This window comes from Odontomachus brunneus, unplaced genomic scaffold, assembly GCF_010583005.1.
Source record: "Odontomachus brunneus isolate Ranch 3 - 2012 unplaced genomic scaffold, Obru_v1 Obru_scaffold_196, whole genome shotgun sequence".
NCBI classification, from domain to species: Eukaryota; Metazoa; Arthropoda; class Insecta; order Hymenoptera; family Formicidae; genus Odontomachus; species Odontomachus brunneus.
In genome coordinates, this window is record NW_022639646.1 from 553,080 (window position 1) to 575,850 (window position 22,771).

The following is a 22,771-nucleotide window of genomic DNA, read 5'->3' on the forward strand; positions in this document are numbered from 1 at the left end:
TGCATTTGTCTTGTCAGGAAATCCAAGTTTCTTCCATGGCGGTATTGTCTTCATGTTTCAGTCTTAAAGATTCCGGGAATATTATTCTATCGTTTTTAATTTGAATGATAAAATATTAGCAATAACGGTGTCTATTTCAGATACCTGGTGGGTAAGTACTTAAATTACTGGGATATCTGAGTAGTCGAGTATTTAGTAAATTATTTTTATTGTTTTTTTTATATTATTGTTTTTTTATATACGTTTTAAGACATTCTATGAATAAAAGTATTAATGTAAGGTCGAAGCAAGAGATAAGTATATACTTTGAGAAATAAGTAGTTTTTATTTCAAAATATGTGAAAATAAAATATGAAATATCTGACAAAGTATTCACTTTTTATTGATCTTAATCTTAATACTTTTATACGCAAATTGATGAAGATATATTTATGTAAAAAAGAGATAATTGTAATAAGACAATTTTTTCCCTAATACCGAGCTAATTCCAACGAATTTAAATAACTGGACACCCGAGTATATAATTGCCCAGTTTATATTGACAGCATTAATTAATAAGGATTCTTTACAGAGTGCCCAAAAAATATTTTTACAAGATTTTTAAATTCGAAAGGTTACATTTCCGCTCTTTTATATTGCAGCTGTATTGATTGTTCAATTGCTAAAATATTAATTTGTGGACGTGCAGCGCGCAGTAATGTTTAATATCTCTTCTCTACAGAAGAGACTCTTCTCCGGGTGTTCTGAACCGGCAAAACCGACAGGGGAGGCACTCTGAGCGGATTATGTCCGAGTGTGTAACGAGCATGTGGAAATTAATCGCTGCGAAGTGAAAGCGTCGAGCACGGCACAGCAGGGCGAAAACGAGGCAGGGGGGAGCGCGGAGGACACAGGAAAAAAATGTAATTATCGACCTGCCCGCGGAGGGAAGAAGCTCTCGGACTAATGGTCGAGCCAACGGGAAGGGTGACTGTCAGTTCGCAACGCGGATGCTCTCGTTCTCTCTGCGAAATACAAGGATTCGACATTAGCGCGAGGATACTCCCGCAGTCGCCGAAGGGTCGGCTTCTCGACCAGCCGGTGAGTCGATTCGACGAGTGCGACGATAAAGTTTGAGAGTTCGACGAGTCGGGTGAAATTGAAAATCCAGTTGCCCAGAATTGGAGAAGTTACCTTTTTAAAAGTTACTCGTTATCGTTACTTGTGTGTGTGTTACCCGTTGAAACAAAAAACTTGTTAGTGTTACTCATTTTAAAATTGCTCAGAGTAAAATGTAAAATATATCATACGAAATATTCACTTTTCATTCTTTTATACGTAGATACGTAAAATATATTTTCGAAAGTAGAATATATTTATATAAAGAAAATATAATTCTATTAAACAATCTTTTTTTTCAGAGTATGTACCTAATTTATACTAGCAGCACTAATTGATTGATCCTTATAGGAAGCTCGAGGAAATATTTTTGCGGAATTCTTAAACTCGAATTGATTTATTTAAAACTCATTTTGCTCATTTGAAAAAGTAACTCCTTAGAGGAGTGAAGGATTTTTATATACAATTTTATATTTTCCTTTTATATATAATTTTACATAATTATATTGTAAAAAATCTTGCGTACAAATGTTAAAATTCCCTTGTGTTACTAATTTTTTATTATTATATTATATTATATATTCAATGTAAGACATTAATATACAACTGATATGTTATTCTTTTCATGTTTAACGTGTTATATTAATGTTAACTTCATAACTTAACAATTTATGTCATTTAAAAATATTATTTTAAGTTTTAATAATATTTTTTTAAATAATAATTATTTAAAAAATCAACATTTTTTAAAGTCACTTTGATATTGACAAAAGTTAAGGTGATCAGACGTCTCGATTTTTTCGAGACAGTCCCGATTTTTCACCCTTTGTCCGAATTTTTTCGAATGCTATTCGGGACACCGATTTGTCATCATTTTCAATGATTGTCAAGTAATTTTCGGATCTTTTTAACCCGCTCTCCCTTCTCCCGCTTCACAGATTTATGAAATTTCCCGAATTCAGAGCTGAGAAATCTGGTCACCTTACATATACCGCGAGGAGAAACGAGAAGATTACTTACAAATGACGTCTTCACGATACCCGGCGATCGCACATCGCTATTCTCGACACTCCCGATACTTATTTCCGTGCGAGACTTACTTTCGACGGGTTAAAGACGCATAAAATGCGGGCCGATGTTAGTCGTTGTGTCCACGGCGGTTGCTCGATGCAGAAAGATCGAGAATCAAAATGGTCGCGCGATTGTTGAATCGCGCTGAAAATATACGCCAATATATGAACGACGCCACATCCGAAGAGAACGCGCTCTATGAGATATTTCTCTCTCCGTATTTCTTTTCCTAATAAGTTGACGCAACCGCCCGAATATTCCGCATCTCTCTCACTTTCTCTCTGATTGTCATCGCATTTGTGTTAAATTAATATGAAAATTTAAGTAAATTTCTAAGATATTGGTGTTATATTTGACATTCTATATTTGTCAATTTCATACAAAATTTGTTTCAAGATAGTACTTGTTTCGTTTTTTGACATAATATATTTGTGTTTCTTTTTTAATATATCTGTTTTGTGTTAAATTAACACGAAAATCTAAGTGAACCTTCTGGGACATGTGAAATATGGCCGCGTAAACTAGAAAACTTAACGATATTAAAATTTTTATTGTACATATGTATTCTTTTTTGTTCACACGTCACTTGTCGATCCTGATTGAAGCAGCGCCGAATTACACCCAACCTTGACACAAAGCACTTCTTTATCCGGCGCGAAGGTTACACGAGCGTCCTCATAATGTTGCCTAACATTGACAATGCTGTCAGCTCACGAATAAAGTAGTTGTAACCAACGTTAAATGCATGGTCACGACATGGGATTGTGTCATTAGGCGAATTGCGAATTGCCGATTGCCGGTTCATGGTTAAGCACCGGCTCCTTCTTCATTGTGTCGCGGAAGCTCGCCGCTTCCCTTCGCCACCTCTCGTCCCGTCTCATCGCGTCGCGTCCTCATGGATGCCCCGAAGGTACGAATTTCTGCAAATTTCATGAAATTAGCCTCTCTCAACGAGATCGGTGCCCCGTATATCAGCCGCGGACAGCCCGTCGACAGCCGGCAGTCTTTATAAAGTTACGACGACAGCTAGTTTACGCGGCTCGTCGCTTACGTTTGCGGGCTTCGACATTAGCGGTATCGAAACGCACAACTTCTACAACCCCTGTGTTTTTGCGTGAGTGAACGAGAGAAGCATGGCCATCGAAACGTGCGCCCGTGCACTGTTATGCGCGCTCGTAATCGCGCTCGTCGTGGTGAACCAGGCAAACGCCGTAAGTCCTGATCCAGTTGTGATCGTCTCGGTGTGAACACCCAATCGCGTTCCACGAGAAGGAGAGCAGAGCTGGGAGGTTACTTTCTCGAAAGAAGCTCGTTAGGGGCGACTGGACGAAGTCGACCCAACAGTTATGTTGGCCATGAGCTTCATTTGTTGTAAGAGAAACAGTGGAGAAAGAGCGCAAGGAACTAATGCCGTTGCCAGATCATTACTAAAGAAAAGCAATGCGCAACGATAACGGCGGCCCCTTTTTCTTACTTAGAGACATTTTCTCTGTTCTGAGGGAGCATTTCGTAATTCTCTTCCCACTGTTGCTCTCGCAATGAATATATAAACGAAACATGACTAACACATGACTTTTGGGTCAACTTGATCCCCTTTTCCGTATGGTGCGCATTACTTATTTTCATAAATAACTCGTTATCAGAAATCAAGAAGCAACGAATAGTGCTGTCTTATGTCTCTCATGTCTTTTCTTTTTTTAAGTTTTTTTTATATAATTTGTTTTATACACATGCTATCCTCATTAATTGGACTCCTTCGTCAATTTTTTTATATAATATTTTTCATGTCAATGTTTCTTCTTTGTCGGAAATAAAGGCTGATGATGTACAAAATGTAAAAAATGATGATTTTGACCAACTTTATGTGCATTTACTTTAGAGATTCCAAATTTTTTTAAATATTTCTAATAATGTGTGTCCTCATACTGATCTTTCTCCTTAAAATCCAGTTTTAATCGTCTTCATATGATATTTCGTTTCCAAGATATAACATTTTAAAGTATACATCTTTAAGGATTTTAAAGAGAAAGATTAGTAATATGCGATGACATTAACAGAAATATTAAAAAAAATTAGTGTCTTTAAAATAAATGCATAAAGTTAGTCAAAATCATCATTTTTGACATATTTAGCTTCATTTATTTCGGAAACCTAATGTAAAACATAATGAGCAAATTCTGAGGCCAAATTCGGATTCAGCTCATGAAATTACATAGCAAACCACTACCAAATCTCAACATAAAACCATGCAGGCCTGTGTTACTGAACTATTCTATATTTGTATAAATAAACGCACTACATAGACCACATTAAAATAATTGAATTTTGTTGTAATTCAGGCGATGACAATGGAACAGATCGAGAAGACAATGGCGACAATGCGAAACAACTGCGCGTCGAAGGTGAACGCGGATATAGGTGAGCGGTTCCGCGATTTATTTTGTTAGATTCGTGAGAAAAACGACAGAGGATAAATGAGAGAGGAAAGCGAGGAATCTCGACGACGCAGTGGGGACATATAAACATTTGTTCAAAATTCTCTACCGTAATTTTTAATCGATCGAAACGAATCTTTTTTTGAAATTATAGGTAATAAATTTAAATCGATCGAAACGAATCTTTTTTTGAAATTATAGGTAATAAATTTAAAAGAAAACTGTAGAGCTGAAAAAAAACTCCCCTGAAATTTACAATATTAATAACAATCTAAAAATCATGACACTGAATTCGCATTCAAATCAAACTCCACACTTTTCTTTCAAATTTATTAACGATAAATTTCAAAAAATATTCGTCCTAAGTTAAGAATTATCGGTCTGTAGCGATTTTTGAACAGTAAATTTTCATTTGTCCTCACTGTGTGACGCGTTGAATAACGACGTTCGCGAAAACGGAACCGCGCATACAATTTTGCCAAGCAATTGCAGCGATTTTTGCTTTAATTACCATTCACGTCTTCCGGATATTACTAATGTCCGCGCGGACACTACTCTTTAGCATTGCGCTATTCTTACCGACATCGGATTTTCCCCAGCCAAACTTGCGTCATTTTTAATCTTCTCAGCACACCAAAGAGAAATTCAACAGTAAAATATTGAATGCAAGATATAGTTCAACTCGATTATAATTTTGTACAAAAAAAGAAAGAAATTTTTTAACACATTGAGATTTCCACGAATTGTATGAAAGTCCTACTAATAATTGAATTATTAGAGACACAATAAATTATTGTAATTCGAGATACGATATCTTTTGTTCTTTATCAGCAGCGCAACCAATTTTTGTAGATGTAATATTTAATTATACTTTATATATAGCTTCATATAAGACGCATCACCGATGATCACTACGATATTTAATGTTTTAAATTCGTTCAAATAATTATTTTTATCATTTCAAGTGTGACATATATGTTTCACTTAAATTAATTTATAAATTAATTAAAATATTAGCACACAATTATTACACACAACATTAATTTATTAATATTAATTTTATTAATATTAATTAATTGAAATTATCGCGCTTAATGTCTACCAAATGGCTTTCATTTAGTTCTTCTTGTTACTTCAAACAACTACAGAACCGTTACACATTTTTAATATTTTGACAAAAAAAATAGTATCAATGTCTATATAAGATTGTTGTCACTAATACCAAAGCAGCACTTACTAAAATAGTTTGCCTGACTATAAGTATTTCACTACACTATTACCGTGACAAATACCGAATGCATTTCTCCCAGTACTGAAATTTTGCAATAAAAATTGCTCGCCGAACCTCATCGCATAAGTAAAGTTTTCCCAACAATTGAATCTTGTCAGTAATTAAAACATTAAAAATATATTTGTATCTAATTTCTAAAAAAGTCTTTGAAATTTTGTAAAAAGATATCTCTTTATATATCAATCTATAATATTACTTAATAACTATTTAATTACTAAGATTCAATAATTAGGACATGATTCATTTTTGAGTTCAACTACTGATATAACTAGCATTATTTGATATATCTTATTAAAATTAATTATAATTGATATTTATTGATTATAATTGATATTTATAATTGACTCATTATAATTAATATTTATTGATAATATATATTTTATTTCTTATTATTTATTGATTGCTGACAAATCAACGTTCTATATAAACGTTAGTCTTTTTTATGATTTCATAATTACTTATTAATAAAAATGCAAAATTCACGCTTCCTTATTAGTTTAGTTACTGGGACATTTACCTTATCAACAGATTCAATTCGGCAATTCGCGTTGTTGAAATAAACAACCGAAGTTCTCCGGTAAAACTTATCGCAATTCATCGCGCGGTCGAGCGACTGACTCCATTACGCTTTGTGTTCTGCAGATATTGTTCTCGGAATTCAGAAAGGCGAGTTCCCTGACGACCGCCCGTTGAAGTGTTACACGCACTGCATAATGAAGATGATGCGAACCGTAAGCGACAAGCGACGTTATTTGAATGTAAACGCGACGGTGATAATTGCACACGATTAATCGCATTTTTCCTCTCACTCTACAGTTTAAAAACGGACGTATAGACGACGTGATGATGATCAAGCAGCTGGACATGATGATACCGCCCGATCTCGCAGTGTTCCTGAAGCAGAGTACTACAGCTTGCGCGGCAGAACGTAAGTATATCCGCGGCGTAAATGGACGCCTCGCTCCGGAGGAAAAAATAAAATTCTAAAAAACTCATTTATCATTTCGATAAGTATCTTTTATCTATTCATACGTAAACTCTTGGAGAGGCTTGAGCGAGAACTGCGCGGAAAGAAACGGATTGGGTAATTTAATAGACTTATAGTCCGCTAAAATCAGATGTTGTGGTTAATTAGATTATCTTGTGTCGCAAGCAGAAATCACGTGTGGAAGCAATTGTCAACACACACATACTTGCTCATAAAATTCATACATAAAACTTCTTAAATACTTATTAAATTACTTTCGTAAATATTGTATTGATTATTGCGACAGATCATCTCGTATTTCAAGCTAATGGAGTGTATGAAAAAAATCCTCACTCACTTACTCGACGGCGGTGAAGAAATATTTCGGTTAATTTTACGAAGAAGTGATTCGATTCCACTGCAGTTGTATTGATAAGCGTGTACCAGCCTTATTCAAGATTGGCATTGAATACAATTTTCTGTCGTGCTTTAACTAACTTCTATTGCATAAGCAATAACTGTAATTTATTAACGTACCAATTTCTTTTCTCGATACAACAGCTATTTCGACAGATACGTTTCGTTGAATATCCCAAATTTTCTCAAACTACTCTAAACAAAAAAATACTTAAGAAATAGTAAAATATTTTTTCGGTATTAATAACACATATTTACTTATACTAACAAAATATTTTTCACATAGGAAAACATACATTTTTTTGAAACTTTAGTTTTTTATGAAAGTAGTTGTTTATTCTATTTGAATAAAAAAGAATTTAAATTTATGTAAATATGTTATTAGTGTATATGTTTTTTTATTAGTATAAGAGAACCATCTGAAATAATACTCGTCGATTTTAATGAACGTTGGATTTTAATGAGCGTTTTAATGAGCGTTGTTTCAAATTAAAAATTTCTTCAGCTTAGTTTAGGATATTCTAAAACTGTAGAAAATAAATCAATGCTTTTCATGTATATTTCTATCAGCAATTAGAAGTTCAAATAACCTCTTAAAAAAGTGGAATATACGATTTCGAGCGAATATCATCAAAACTATAGAATATTTAAAAAAATATTTTCTATAAAAGTTTCATGGTTTCTATATTCAAAAGGTTTCTGGTTTCAAAAGTTTCTATATTCTTTGCAATAGTATATTCAGGTTTTCCAGATGTATTCAGGTTTCTCAACAATCAGAAAATTGGCTGTGCGCATATTAAGGCTGCAGATTTGCTAAGCTGACGAGATTTTTAGTTTGAAACAGCAAATCCGCGAGGAAGTTGATTTCGATTGTTAGGTTCGGTAATTCGAGTTGGAATCCGCGGACCTTGCGGATTTGTTTCCCACGTTTCGCGATTATCTCACTTCATCAGAGCGAGTAGAAACTTTTCGACGAGGTTACTCATGCGATTGTCTTCTAACTCGCAAAATGCAAGGCCCGCGTATTAGAATACACACACTGAGAATACTAAAATCCCTTTATATCCGCAGCTCCGACCGGCGATGATTGCGAGACGTGCTTCAACTTTGTCAAATGCAGCTACAACAAAGACTCAGAACATTTCTTCTTCCCCTAAGCGCGATCGTACTGACGCGGCACGGACCTGGAGTTGTGATCATTTCTACTTTAGAGCGGCATACGTAAAACGTAAAACAAGTACACGATCGCGTGGAATCTCACGGGATTAGGTCGCCGTGAGATTTCACGGCGATCATTTAAGGGTTGCGTTCGGAAACGTCACTACGCTGGAACGACAGAGATACGAGAGTGAGATAAGAAAAGAGAGAGGACGTGACGTTTCTGAACGTAGCCAAGGATGGAGGGCAAACGCGCGATGCACACATCGCACGTCTCCACTTTCGCAATTGTAATCTTCACGTGACGCGGAGACCTGTACAAATACATACAGTTTCCCCGAGAAAACCCCTCTCCCCTCCGCTGAAACGCTTCAATAAATGCAAACAGTTAAAACGAAACGTCTCGATGAATCCTAACGTCTTCCAAATTGCGCGCCCACGATGGAGAGCTTGTACCGAGTGTAAGGAACAATTATTAATTATTAAAGACAAAATGAAATGAGCGAGATCAATTAAGTTATTGCCAACTTTGTGTCTCGACAAGGGACGCGCTGTATGACGAGAAACACAACTCGTACGATCTTCCTGATTATAATTCTAAAGATAGAACTGTCGACAGTTGTCTATAAATAATTTGGATATATCTAAGAAATATTTTGCTTCAGCCAAAAAGAACATATATACGTCGTCTAAATTTACAATGTATCCGGTATCCTACAATTGATTTTTTAATAGAATTTTAATAAAACTCTAATGATCTTTTTCTTAATTCTGCCAATATCACCATGTACGCAATTATTTATATTTTTACTAAGAATTCTATCAGCGTCAGAATTTTAATCGAGGGGTATCGACATTGGCAGAGTTAAAAAATATATTCTCAAAGTTTTATAAAAACTAAATTTAAAAATTCAGTTATAGGATTCTAGAACATTATAAATTTAAATGATATTACATACATTTTGGCTCAACCAAAATATTTCCTAAATATTTTAAAGTTCATTAAATATCTTTTACTTTCATCCTAAAGTGAGACTACAAAAGAGCCGTTGCTTGTATGGCGGCCAATGAGTGCGCAAATAAATTTACAGCGAACTAATGTAATCCTGTACTAAAGTAACCTGTACAAACTAAAGACTCGCAAGGACTTCCTCCCTTTCCGGCTTCTTCCCATCAGGTTTCGTTCCACCGTATTATCTCGCAGCGCCGAGCACGTAATTAATAAATCCGTGATATTACTTGCGTAATGTATTTGCGATCACGTCGCCCATGACATCCGGCCATGACAATGGCAGCCCTCGGTGTCGCTATTTGCGCTAAGTATCGCTAATTACGTCGGCCGAACGATAATGTAGGCGTATCAGGACGTGCCACCTCTGACAGAAAGTGAGATCGAGATTGACGGTTCTCCCTCTGTGAAGCCGTTCACTTTACTGTCTATAAAAGCGGCCGGACACATTTACACGCGACACGATACTCCAAAAGAAGGTCCAGCTGCCAGAACCGGGGCCGTTGCACACGAACGCAGTACAAAGGGAAACGTAACAACTGGGAAAAGATTAACGGGATCGGTGCGTGAGGATGAAGAACGTCATTCTCTTTGTCTCGTTCGTTTTGGCGACGAGTCTCTTTTGGAATGTCGACAGCGTAAGTCTCGCGATAAGAACACACGCGTGTACCTAAATGGTGTTTATTGAGGCAACGTTGTTTAGATTTGTGAACAAATCAGATTTTTATATTTTTCTCTCTCTCTCTCTCCAGAGTTTTATAAGAGTTAAACAAAAAGATGGTTGTAGAGAGTATCATAATACGTCGTTATTTAACCATTTACTTGGCAGATTTAACAAGATTCAAGGGAAACGTTTTTTGAGCTTTTAAATGAATGAGCGATGTCTCTTGAGTGCAATTATATTGTTTTCCAAATGCAATTTGGAAATGTATTTTTTGAATTTTAAAATGTCTTTTTTGAGGAAATTTTACTCAATATTTATAGTTCACGTTACATATATTATAGAATATCAAATAAAATTTCCTCAAAAAGGGGTTTTGGAATGCAACTCTAGTGGCGAAAATCGAAACTATTGAGACGAACAAAACTAGAGAACCTTTAGTAAAAAGAATCACCAACTTGGTCATATGACCAGCTACTCTGCGATTGGCTGGCATAAACATGTACGGATTTGGACATTGCAAATGTCAATGCAGAACAGATGGTTATCATATAACCATTTAAGATAACTAAAATTTAGAATTTTATTGAGTAGCATAAAACCTCAGTATTGAATATTCTAAAATTAAGAGTACCGAAATAATACATATTATGTTTAATCAAACTGTCTGCCATCGCGTTATTCACAATTTTCAAATAAAAGTTTGATTCCACGTCTGTGAAATTGTTCAAATTTGGAGCTAATAAAATCATCAACAATTCAACAAACTTCGTTGATATTAGCTTCAAGATTCACTTCGATCTTATTCCTGACATTAACTACTTTAAATTCGGAGAAGCATCAACGATAAGTGACACATACAGTGAATCGGAATTTAACGACTTTTCGATCTCTTTCGCAGAAAAGAATGTCCTTTGAAGAGATCAAAGAGACCTTGCAACCGGTGAGGAAAATCTGTATCGACAGGGTGGGCACCGATCCGAGTACGTAGCAAATCAAATCGCTTAAACTTGAAACAGAATAACTATGAAGCCTTTTTATTTAATTTATGATTTTATCGTATTAGTTTGGACTCTACTTAGAAGTTTAAATGTTTATAATTTTCGAAGCATTTCTAACTATAGAAGCATTTTTTCAAAGAAATGTTCCAAGTAAAGTTTACTTGTTTTTTCCATAGAATCCAGATATGTAACATTTTATAGGAGGTTCCATTTGAAATTATGAAGTTACTCCCCGTCTCTCTTCAAGAAGGAGCGGAGGCGAATTTTTGTTTACATAGAAAGACTCCTTGAATACATAAAACTTTCTCATGAAGAACTTTTTGACCAACTCCTTTTAGAGTTATTGGGTGGTCACATTTTACTTGGACCATCCTATATATGCAATTCAATATCTAACGACTGTGAAATTTCAATTTTTCTCTTGGGTCGATTCAAACTAAGATCCGAGCTAAGATCCAAACTAAGATTACTTTATTGGTTCTGTTTCGCTTGCGGCACTCATTTTCATTGGCGGGAAAGTACGTCAAGTCGTACTTGCCGAGCGGAAACAATAAATCGTTAGTAAACCTCGTCTATAGGCGAGAGCAAGGCGATAAAGCTGTAATATTGCACTGTGACCCAGAGATGATCGATGAGGCGAACAAAGGTAACTTCGTGCCTGACCGGAAGCTGCAATGCTACTTCAAGTGCATGATGGTGATGACGCGAGTCGTGAGTAAAAATCTCCGAGGAGTTTCTCGCTGATAATAATCATAGATCTCACGAGAAGATTCTTCCGCGCGAATCCAGTAACTCAGATCAAACGCATATCCACATTGAATTCTGAAACAATCGTGAGAAAAAGCGCCGATTCACGTCTCAGTGACTTACATCGCGTGGTCTTTATCAGAATACTTCTCTAATCCAGTTCAAACGTGATCTCGTCGTAAAAAAGGACTCAACCGTACTGAAACTACACTAGAATTATTTTTTTTCGGAGACAATGTCGCGTTATTTATTCCAAGTTATTGGCGATTGCCTCCCCATTGCATCCCGATTTATTTATTGCAGATGACGAAAGACGATAAACTAGTGGAGAAAATGTTTATTAATATCGCGGAACTCATGGTGGAAGAGAAATATACGGAACCATTTATGCAGACGATAATAAATTGCAAGGAGATTGGTGAGTGAAGCTTACTTTCGCGATTTAACTCTTGGTTAAGCGCCTATGTGAGATCAAAACCATGTCAATGCGATTTAAAACTATACGCTACATTAATCATAAATAATACGGTATAAAAATGGCAAATTGCTTAACAACCATAAGTTATCCACGAGATGTGCGAATCAAAGATTTTTTTATGCCGGATCGAATCGAATCGATGAAATTTCATCAAAATTGAATCGAATTGGAACGTTGAAAGAATGTTTAATTAACATAATCATTAAATTCAACATGAAAATAGTGACCTCAGTATGAGAAAGATAATATTGATCATGTGATATCAATTCATTTTAAGGTAAGAGATATACAATATATAGTCGGTAAACGTGTATGAAATACAGAATTATTTTATTAAAAAAAATTTTTTTTAATAAATATAATAATAATATAATAATAATATAATGTAATTTTAAATTTTTTAATTTTTAAATTTTTAAGCTGCGCAACGACACATATCGATCCGACAGTTGTCGGTAAGAGTTTATCTAAAACCATTATCTTCTTTTAATATTTTTGAAGAAAATCTTAATATACTTTTCAAGTCATGCTAATTCCCGTTAAGCTGGATGTTTTTAATAGTACTTCGTTAATGCTAATGTGTGCGATTTATATTCGAAGCTTTTTGATTCAAAATTTTCGAATTATTTGGATTCGAATCATAAGGATTTGAAATTGAATCGAATTGAATTTTACTTGGATTCGATTCAATTCGAATTCGAATAGTTCGCACATCTCTATTATTCACGGATCCTTGATACATTCGCTATGGTAATGTTTCGTCCTAAACACTCGCGGAACATGCATTGATATACATTGTCCCGAAAGATGGAAACCTCGAGCAGTTCAGAAAAAATTAGACAATTTCCCAGAAAATCATAAAACCGAAATCCTGATATCGAGATATTTTTCCTGAAATATATCTTGCTCCGAAAAATAATAATAATTATAGTAATAATTTTTCAGTTATTCTCTTGTTGTGTTGATTTCGCTATTTCACCAGCATCCTATTCAAATTGGCAAGACAACCAGCACTTGCAACTATTTAAGTTCATTAGTTGCAAGTTTTGTTTGACCGAAAATCTTGTCAACTTAAATAGAATTCTAGTAATTTCAATCGGAATTTCTGGTTTATTTATACTGCACCAAACATTTGGTTAATCCAACCAAAATTTTTTCTGTGTAATAAACATCTTTTTATATATGACCTCAAGAGGATTCATTTAAAATTAAAAAGAAAATATTCTAACGCTAAAAAAGGAACTCTAGTTGCAAAATTCTATTTTCTATAATTTTGTATTTCAAACAAAAACTTTTACTGAAAAATATTCCTCTTGTCTTGAAAAAATTTCTATTAAGAGAGAGAGCAAGATTTATACTTATAGATAAAAGACAAAATTCTTCTAACATTAAGAATATTCCTTTTGGAAGAATCTACTTGAAACCATATAGAAGAGGATATATCCTCTAACAATAAAATTATATTGTTTGGATACTGTTTTTCTGTTTTCAAGACAAACTGTCGTTCAACAAGAAGCAACTATAGTGGCGCGTAATAGCGAAATGGTTTAATTTCTTTTTTCTTGCAGCTTTACAGCCATTGGAAGGATGTGAACTGGCATACGAAATATTGAAATGTTTCTACGAATATAACCCATCGGTAAGACGCATGCGTGCATGTAAATATTATTTTTATTGCTTTGCAAATCTTCTTTTCAAAAGAAGAGATGCGTTGCAAGCAAAAATTTAAAAAACTGTCGCCTTTTCAGCTCACGTTCTTGCCTTGAAGACATCCGCCTTCGTAGATCCTTCGGTACATTCGAACGACCGAAATGTTTTCTCGTCAACGCGAAGGTAATTTGTTCAGTTTGTCGAATAAAACAACGTAAAGCACCTGACATTACTCGGCATTGTACTTCAGAGTCAAGAAATACACGAAATACGTATCCATCACGTAAATCCAGTATTCTTTTTTCTCCTTTAACACTAAAACTACCGACAATTAATGATTTACTTCTACCACAGCGATCATAATAAGATTTTTGAAAAAAGAACATAAGAAGAAATGTATATTTTTTATCTTTATTTAAAATTTTATTCTTAACGCCAATTAAAACTATAAAAATAAAATTATAAAATTCACTATTATAAATTTGAGTAACTTATATATAAAAAATATAAAAAATTATAAATCAGTAGTTTTTTCTGTTTCAACAATTCTATTGTTGACAAAAAACACGATAAAGAAAACGTTAACGAAATCATCGGATAAAATTCTATTTCGAATACTTTGAAGTTACGCAACGGTCTTCGCGACACTTACCGTACAGTGTCCGTGAGTCTCTTTTTTCCTCTCATAATTATCGGAACAACATCTAGAGAGACCGAAGCACGAATCAATCGGTCCGATAGATTTGCTACAATTAATTAATAGACGAAGAGAGATACTTTTTGACGTGCAAAATGCAGCGTTCCAGGAAGGATGCGGCGCGATTGTCCAGAAAAATGGCAGCTCGCACGAATGTGCAGTTGATTGATTGTCGATTTTCTCGGAATAAGATAATACGTATAAAGCGTTACGATGTATACTCGAGCGGAGTTTCACACGTGACTCGAAATAGCGCATTAATATAATCGACAAGGACCGCGTAGGAACGGTCTGAGAAAAGAACCGGGTGAGAATTGCACAAACGCAGAGACTTGCGACTTATCGCTTTAATAGGAATTCGCGACGGTAATTGTTGTGAACGTGGAGAACAATGTTGTAGGAGAATTAACAAAGCAACAAAGGAATTCGTTTCGTCTCTGCATGCGCATTGCACGAATTTCCGGAATTTATAAATCTCTTTTCTAAATCGACGCGAATTGCGTCACTCGTAACATTTTTAACATATTAATTTTGTGACAAATATATTAAGTATACATATATATATATATATATATATATATATATATATATATATAATGTGTGTGTGTGTGTGTGTGTGTGTGTGTAAACATATAATATAAATAGATATTATATGTTGAAAACTACATATTAAGAAAGGCAATTAAATTATATCATTACAATAACATTCTATTTTAATAGCCTTTTTTCATTAGTGTTCATAAATTGATGTAAATAATTGTGAACACGTTTGTAACTTAACCCAAGAAATTTTCCTTTGCTCCAATAATAAATAAATAATCGCAAAATTAACGTGATATGTAATATACCTTTCAATTACAATGATTTTGTCACATTAATTTTATTGTTTATTTATTGTTCATTTATTGGAACAAAAACAAGGTTTTTGGAATATTTCACAAATGTACTCAATCGATTACAAATTATACGATTGTATTGAAGAATTTTCTAAATTTCGACACAAAGTGGACAACAGTTAATTAAAATGAACAAAAGTACATTAAGTCGCAACGACGAGCAAACTAAAACAAAATAAATTAAAATCAAATTTAAATCAAGAGAGAATGCTTATATATATATATACATATATATATATATATATATATATATATATATATATATATATATATGCCTATGCTTTAATGGTTTATAAACATCTGTGATTACTGTGTTACTTTTGACGGCAATGTTATAATCGTTACTCATTGTCAGTCACTTATTGTGTCAAATATATACTGTGAAATGTTGCGCAAATATACACGTGGTAATAACTATTGTCACCAGGAAAAACATACTTACTCAATTCCCAAGAAAATTATCAAAACATATTCATTACGACAAAGTAAGCGTCGAGTTGAATTGCCAAATTACTGAGTTGCATGTTCTATTACTTAGCCTTTTTAACTTAATTACAGCTTGTGTATTCCAGTTGGCATTAATTTGCATATTATTATCCCATACATACATTGCACTTTCGTGGAATATAAATGTCGGATGCGAAAATGTCAAACACGACACACGCAACTCATTTCTTTTTGCCGTTTTATTCATGTATTTGTAAAAACAACGCTATTCTGTATAAATGTTAATTAGGTAACAAGGCAAACAATATGTTGTCTAGTAAACTGTATTGTGGCGTACACGTCACTTTGAATCGGCTATAAATACGCAGCAGCAGCTAGGATGCCACACAGTATGCAATAAAAAGCCTCTCGTATCACATTTGATATTTTCTTGGATATACTCGAGGAAAGCAGAAAAAATGCAGATTTCGGTGATTATTATATCTGTCCTTGCCATCGCAGTAAGTAGGAAGAAATACATGTGATATCTCATAATCTATTATGATATTTCATATATGAGCTTAATTGTGGCACCTACAATTTTGAAAACAAATCGATGAATTAATTTCTTAATTGAAATCTATTTTAAAAGTTTCAAAGCTGTTTCAACTGTCAATTCGTTTTAAGAGCGTCTTAACGTTTTACTTTATCTATATAAAACATAAAATATTTTTAGATTATGCACACAGAAAATGATCATTCTACTACTGAGAAAAGTGTTTACTAAGTTTTCCGTCTTTCAAGTTATGGTTATCTTCAACAAAGAATTTATTATTTTTATTAGCAACAATCTTAAAATATACACCATAATATATACCATAAATCTTAGAAAAGTTCATTATTATGTAAAAAATAAATTTATTCTCTTTATAAAAATATTATAAAATTTTATCGAAGAAAAACACACACACTTGGTTCGAGTCTATGTAATAAAAGAGTAAAAATTATTTTGTTCTAATTTAATATTCTTCACTAAAATTCTGAACTTATTAAGATTCAGAATAAATTTTAAATAAATTTAATGATTATAACGAACATTCTAATGATAGATTTATAACTTATATTTACACTTAGATTTAATATTTTCTTCACGGAAAAAAAAGATTTGGTTGAATTAACCAAATATCTGGTCGAATATGAACGATCCAGAAATTCAAATTGAAGTAACCCGAAGTTAACTGTTTAAGTTAACAAGATTTTTGGTAGACTAACCAAACATGGTTATTTAATCAGACACGTCTTTTACTCTCTGGTTAAATAATCAGACATGTTTGGTTAGTCTACCAAAAATCTTGTTAACTTAAACAGTTAACTTCGGGTTACTTCAATTTGAATTTCTGGATCGTTCATATTCGACCAGATATTTGGTTAATTCAACCAAATCTTTTTTTTCTGTGTTGAATGAAGTATTAACTACAACGATTGCATTCGATTACTGATCCAAGACGAAAACATTTTCTACATATTTCAACGTAATTTATGCTTTTAGATGATGGCTTACGGTTATAACGCTGACAAGCTGAAAAAATTTTACGACGACTTTGCAATGTGCAACGAGAAATTGGGCACATCGCCGAGTGAGTATTAAAATTGAGAATATTAAGAAAAACTTGAAAAAGAAAACAGAAAATAAAATAGTTCTATTTAACAATTTTATTTTATAATCGAAGATTAGAGAATCGTGTTGAGAATAATATTGTTCCTTATGTTGAAGACAATCTTATTACACTACACTTGGAACAATTGAAAAGCTTAGTTCAATTTTATGTCTTTTCGATAATAAATCAGTTTAATTTAGATGACAGCAGCATATGAACAATCAAAAGATAATAGACGACTCGACAGTAATTGCTTGATTAATGAATAACTTGCGACTTCTACGCTAATAACTATATTATAATCTTTAATTAAACCAGAATAACTGAATTAGAACAAAAGTCATAGTTGGCTTATAAAATGAACCGAATAGTTTGAATGACCCGATAAATTGTTACTAATTGTGGTTACACAGACATCTATAATATACTCATAATAAGATCATAAGTCTTGACTCCTTAGACGTCCCGCTGTATAATACTCGTATAAATATGTGCACACACACTGTTTCGTATGTACATATATTTCGATTCAGTAATCTCCTAGATGGAGAATTCTTATATTTAAAGAATAACTGCATGTCAATTGCGTCTACTATTATAAATACTCGGTAATCGCGTTATTTAAATACATAACTTGTGGGTGCACTAAATTTAGGAAGTATATATCAGTGAATGCTTTACTATACTAGAAAAAGAACTACAATGGATCGAAAGAGAATGAAAGATATAGAAAACAATACCCAGCTCGTCTTTTTTTATTGCTATCTTCAGGCTGAAAATTCACTACGTCCAGCGAATAAAGTTGTGAGGAATGTGGAAGATGTGTATGTGTGTGTGTGCGCGCGCGCGTGTGTGTGTGCTGTGTGTGATAGCAAATTAAACTGGTATAAACCGAAATATGAAAAAATTATAAGAATTTAGCAACTGTCAACTAAAGCCGAACTGCAGTTATACATATAATATTCGAGTTATTTACTATTCGATAGTCTATTCAAAGTTAATTGAGCCGAAAGTTTTGTAAAACTAACATTAGCAGTAAAGAACATAGAAAACCATTAACGAGTTAAAATTCGTTGGACAGAGACAGAAATGGTCGTTCATCTACCCATTGCTTTTCTTTTAGTATTCTGGCATTAGGCATCGCAGTTCTCTTTCCAATGTAATATAAAATTCACTAGAATATATAGTTTATAATAAGAGCGAGTATATTGTATATTATGGACACCTGTGGCTATCCTTTTAAAAATTACTTTCGAGAGTTTCATGTACTTTATAAGAGGAGCAACAATATCACTGTGATTAGTGCAGATTAGTTTACTTTATTTATAATAAACAAATTTCAAAATCTCACAAATTCCTTATAACATCTGGATTGCGTTACAGCTGAGCCTAGTGCCCAAGCAATCAATTGCGCGTTGATTAATGATGGCGAGGTACGTATATTTATATATTAATGTTTACAGTCTCCGTAAACTCTGAATTTAAACGATTGAGTTTCAATATATTTTGATCGATTACGGTCTATCTCACGAATAAAAACAAAAGATAATTGTGATATCAATCCTATTGCAAATATATTCTCTCGAAAAATTATTTCTGTCATGAAATTACAATTAAACTCATTGTGGCGTGACAATACTATTGAAAAAAAAGCTTTGCTTATATATGATATAAATATATATACAATAAAAATATAGAAAGTCACAAGTAATTTAGACCAAGTATGTAATAACATACATTTAAAAATACATCACGTGAAAATTTTGTTAATTAGATACGTAAAAGAGTTACGCTTATTTAAAACTGCGTTTATCAAGTAAGTGCCGTCTTCCGAACTTTTAGGACTTTTTTCCGTTTCAGGATAGTATTTCAATATATATGCAACATAAATTACAGCGAATTTCCAAAAATTTTATCTCATCAAATTACTCATTAAAATAATAATCATAGTCGTGATATTATCTATTTCAGATCCTTAACGCGAACGGCGAGATTATAACTGAGATAGCTATGCAGAAACTTGACGATCTGATCTCCGATCCGGACAAATTAAAACAGGCGCGTGAGATGCATACGAAGTGCTATAAAGAAGGTAATTTATTTGATTGACGTCTTCGAAAATAATTTTTGTACCTGCTCAATAACTTTTAATTGCAGTGGTTGAAAGTGGAGTGACCGGTAACGAGCAGACACTGACAATGATCACGTGCAGTATGCCAATTATGGGACTGATTGACAAACTGAAGTAAAAGAGCCAACGAGATATTTTTTCACGTAAACACTAGCTGTGTATGCTGTTTTCGGAATTATCTGTATAACCCTACGTATATATGATTTCCTTTTATGCCAAATTGTATGTACGTGCTAATGATTAAATAAAATATATTTGACGAGACAAAATGAATCTCTAATGGATATTCTTAATCGAAGAAGACAAACAATAATTATCATGTACAGATATATTTTATCACATATGACAACAATAATATAAATATTTTAATAAGACTATAATGAGTCAATTTTCATTTTTTTGCTAGCATAGACATTCTATTAAAGACTATAATGAAGAAATTTTCATTCCTTTGTTAGCGCAAACCTTCTGTTGAAGCACTATCATTGTTACTCACGACACACACAAGAGTTGTTTCTTACGATGTATTTTAAATCAAAACTCGTTTCTTCTTTTCACTATGTTTTCCATCGTTTTTGTATCTTGACTTTGAATATTACTACAAGTTAGAAAATTTAGCATTTTCAAGTCGAAATGATAAAAAATTTGAATCTTTCTTTAACATTATTATTGTAACGATGATGTAACAAGTTTTAATATCGGCATAGTGATCTCAAATACATCTTAAAAATTGAGAATAAAAATAAAACGCTAATCTTAGGATAGTATAAGGAACATAAGAACGACGAATTAAAATATCTCAATATTCGAGTGGCCAAGCACTTTATTCTTTAATTGCACAAGTAGCTAGATGATATTTGATTTGTGATCAATGGCCAAGAATACACAATAAAACACCATTCAAGTAAGACACCATTCAAGTCACCATTCACACCTAACGAACTGCAGCGGCCGCATTGTGGATGTGTCTATATATCAAAATAAAAAAAGAAAAAAAAGACGTGTGCAGAGCAATACATAATCAGAAGAGGCAACTGAAATAAGAAATAAAGCAAAGTAAAAACCTATGTTATAGTGCAAATCCTTCGAATTATACGTAACTATAAAATCGTGAACCTCCGAATACAGACAACGTGCTTATATATGAAAACATACGAGAACTAACAAAGATGTGAACAAGTCGAAATAAAATAGTAAAAATTTCAAATTACATCTGTTCAAATAAAACACCGTAGGCGCTACCAAGTTCTGTATCTTTTTGTGCATTGAGGCCGTGTTTTTGTTATTTGATAAAAATCATTGCCACTATCAGTCGTTTCAAATAGAACGATTTCTCATGCGCAACTTTAATGTTAAATAAAATCATGGTTGTTAGCAATATGGTATTCCTAGACAACACACAAATCCGATGTCAAGTCTCCAAGCAATCTATAATGTTCAGAAATTCGCGTTGACAATTATCTGCCCGTTTGTCCAACATAAGACGCATCACAATTTCCGCATTGCGATCTATACACAACGTTATTGCGTGAATTATTAGGAAGATCGTCTTTATGTACAAGTATGATCCCAAATATTTTTACTCAAACACGAATATGCAATGTTCATATCCTTGTTTACTATATTGTCAAGTCTTACAGAAATCAAATCCAAAAATGGAATGGTCAAAAAAGATTTGGATGAAGGTGTCAAAGTATTACGGCTATTTTCAATATGAACGTTGTATTTACCGAAAAATACATTAATCGACAATAAATTGTTCTAAAAATTAATTGCATATATAGTTCTAAAAATTAATTGCATTAATTGGTAACCGTTCTTGATTAGAGTGCGAATGATTAGATCCAAATTTTTTTTTTTTGTTAACTAGGATGTCTGAGGATGACTTTGATAACAAGGCTACGTCGACAAGGTTTATGATGGTGTTCTTTCTTGACATAAAGTATGAAGAGAAATAAAATTTAAGTAGTAGCCAAAATTTCTTGGTTTATAATACCAATCAAAAGTAATTGTGTTATTAGAAACGATAAGAATGGAATCTAAAAAATGTATCCTGTCGAACCAATCTCAACCGTGAATTGGAGACGTGGATGGAAAGAATTAAAAATAAACAGGATCTTACTAATATAATCGCCTGAAGCAGCCAAAATGATACCATTTACATATCTAAAATAGAAAGATAAACGAATTAGTATTCTTTTGATCGATTTCTCTTTAAGATTTTGCCAAACGACGTCCGAAATAACCGGAGATAACGGGAAGCCTAGCGGATTACCAAAAGTTTGGCGGTAAATTATACCGTTGTAACTAAAATACAGGATCGATTTAATGTTTATTGCGCACGTAATATGCGTTCATTCTGATTGGTGCAGTCGGAAATTTTTATAATATTTCACCTACAAAAACCTTTTCTTTATCGCCAATTAATTTCAAATTGAAATTACACATTTGCAATGCGGATCGCGGACATCACAAGCGCAGATTGAAATAAAGCTAATAAGAAAATGTACGTGAAATTATAAATAGCCTGATATGTACATCTAATGCTCGGTCACGAATCTTTTATAGCATAAATACGTGAATCGGTGACAATCATTATAGATAAATGTTGCTTATTGCAGCCTACATATTACAAACGCAATCTGATAGACAAACGAGCATCGCTTGTGTGCGTGCGTATATGTGTGAATCTGAATAGTTTGCGATGCAAATGCGGCTTGATGAACAAACTCATTCGCTTATGTACGTGCATACGTGTGAATCTGCATTTTAAAAAATCTGAAAGTCTGGGCGAAAATAAAAGGACTTTTTAGCGGGCGAGATTTCGAGATCTCCATATTGTCTGCACCAATCAAATTTGGTGCAAATTACGCGCGCGCTAAACATTATATAAGAAAACTTTTATTAGTTTTTCGATTATAGTTTTCGTCCTTGAGATATTTGACTCGGACGACTAATCTACCCAGAAGTTGTAAATACA

At 33.3% G+C, this 22,771-nt stretch overlaps 3 protein-coding genes across 3 annotated transcripts; all 3 read left to right on the plus strand.

Moving 5' to 3' along the window:
• Positions 1–3,154: 3,154 nt before the first annotated feature.
• Positions 3,155–8,836, plus strand: LOC116851937 (general odorant-binding protein 72). The gene is made up of 5 exons (XM_032831868.1): positions 3,155–3,380; positions 4,509–4,587; positions 6,538–6,626; positions 6,712–6,823; positions 8,351–8,836. Exons 1-5 carry the CDS (start codon positions 3,303–3,305, stop codon positions 8,434–8,436), a joined length of 444 nt encoding a protein of 147 aa, XP_032687759.1. The 5' UTR covers positions 3,155–3,302; the 3' UTR covers positions 8,437–8,836.
• Positions 8,837–8,974: 138 nt separating this feature from the next.
• LOC116851938 (general odorant-binding protein 69a-like) lies at positions 8,975–14,271 on the plus strand. Its single transcript, XM_032831869.1, has 6 exons — positions 8,975–10,084; positions 11,009–11,090; positions 11,731–11,819; positions 12,159–12,273; positions 13,902–13,972; positions 14,082–14,271. Exons 1-6 carry the CDS (start codon positions 10,019–10,021, stop codon positions 14,097–14,099), a joined length of 441 nt encoding a protein of 146 aa, XP_032687760.1. The 5' UTR covers positions 8,975–10,018; the 3' UTR covers positions 14,100–14,271.
• A 2,141-nt stretch (positions 14,272–16,412) lies between these two features.
• Positions 16,413–20,064, plus strand: LOC116851939. The gene is made up of 5 exons (XM_032831871.1): positions 16,413–16,523; positions 17,552–17,639; positions 19,044–19,093; positions 19,632–19,752; positions 19,818–20,064. Exons 1-5 carry the CDS (start codon positions 16,482–16,484, stop codon positions 19,907–19,909), a joined length of 393 nt encoding a protein of 130 aa, XP_032687762.1. The 5' UTR covers positions 16,413–16,481; the 3' UTR covers positions 19,910–20,064.
• The last annotated feature ends 2,707 nt before the right edge of the window (positions 20,065–22,771 follow it).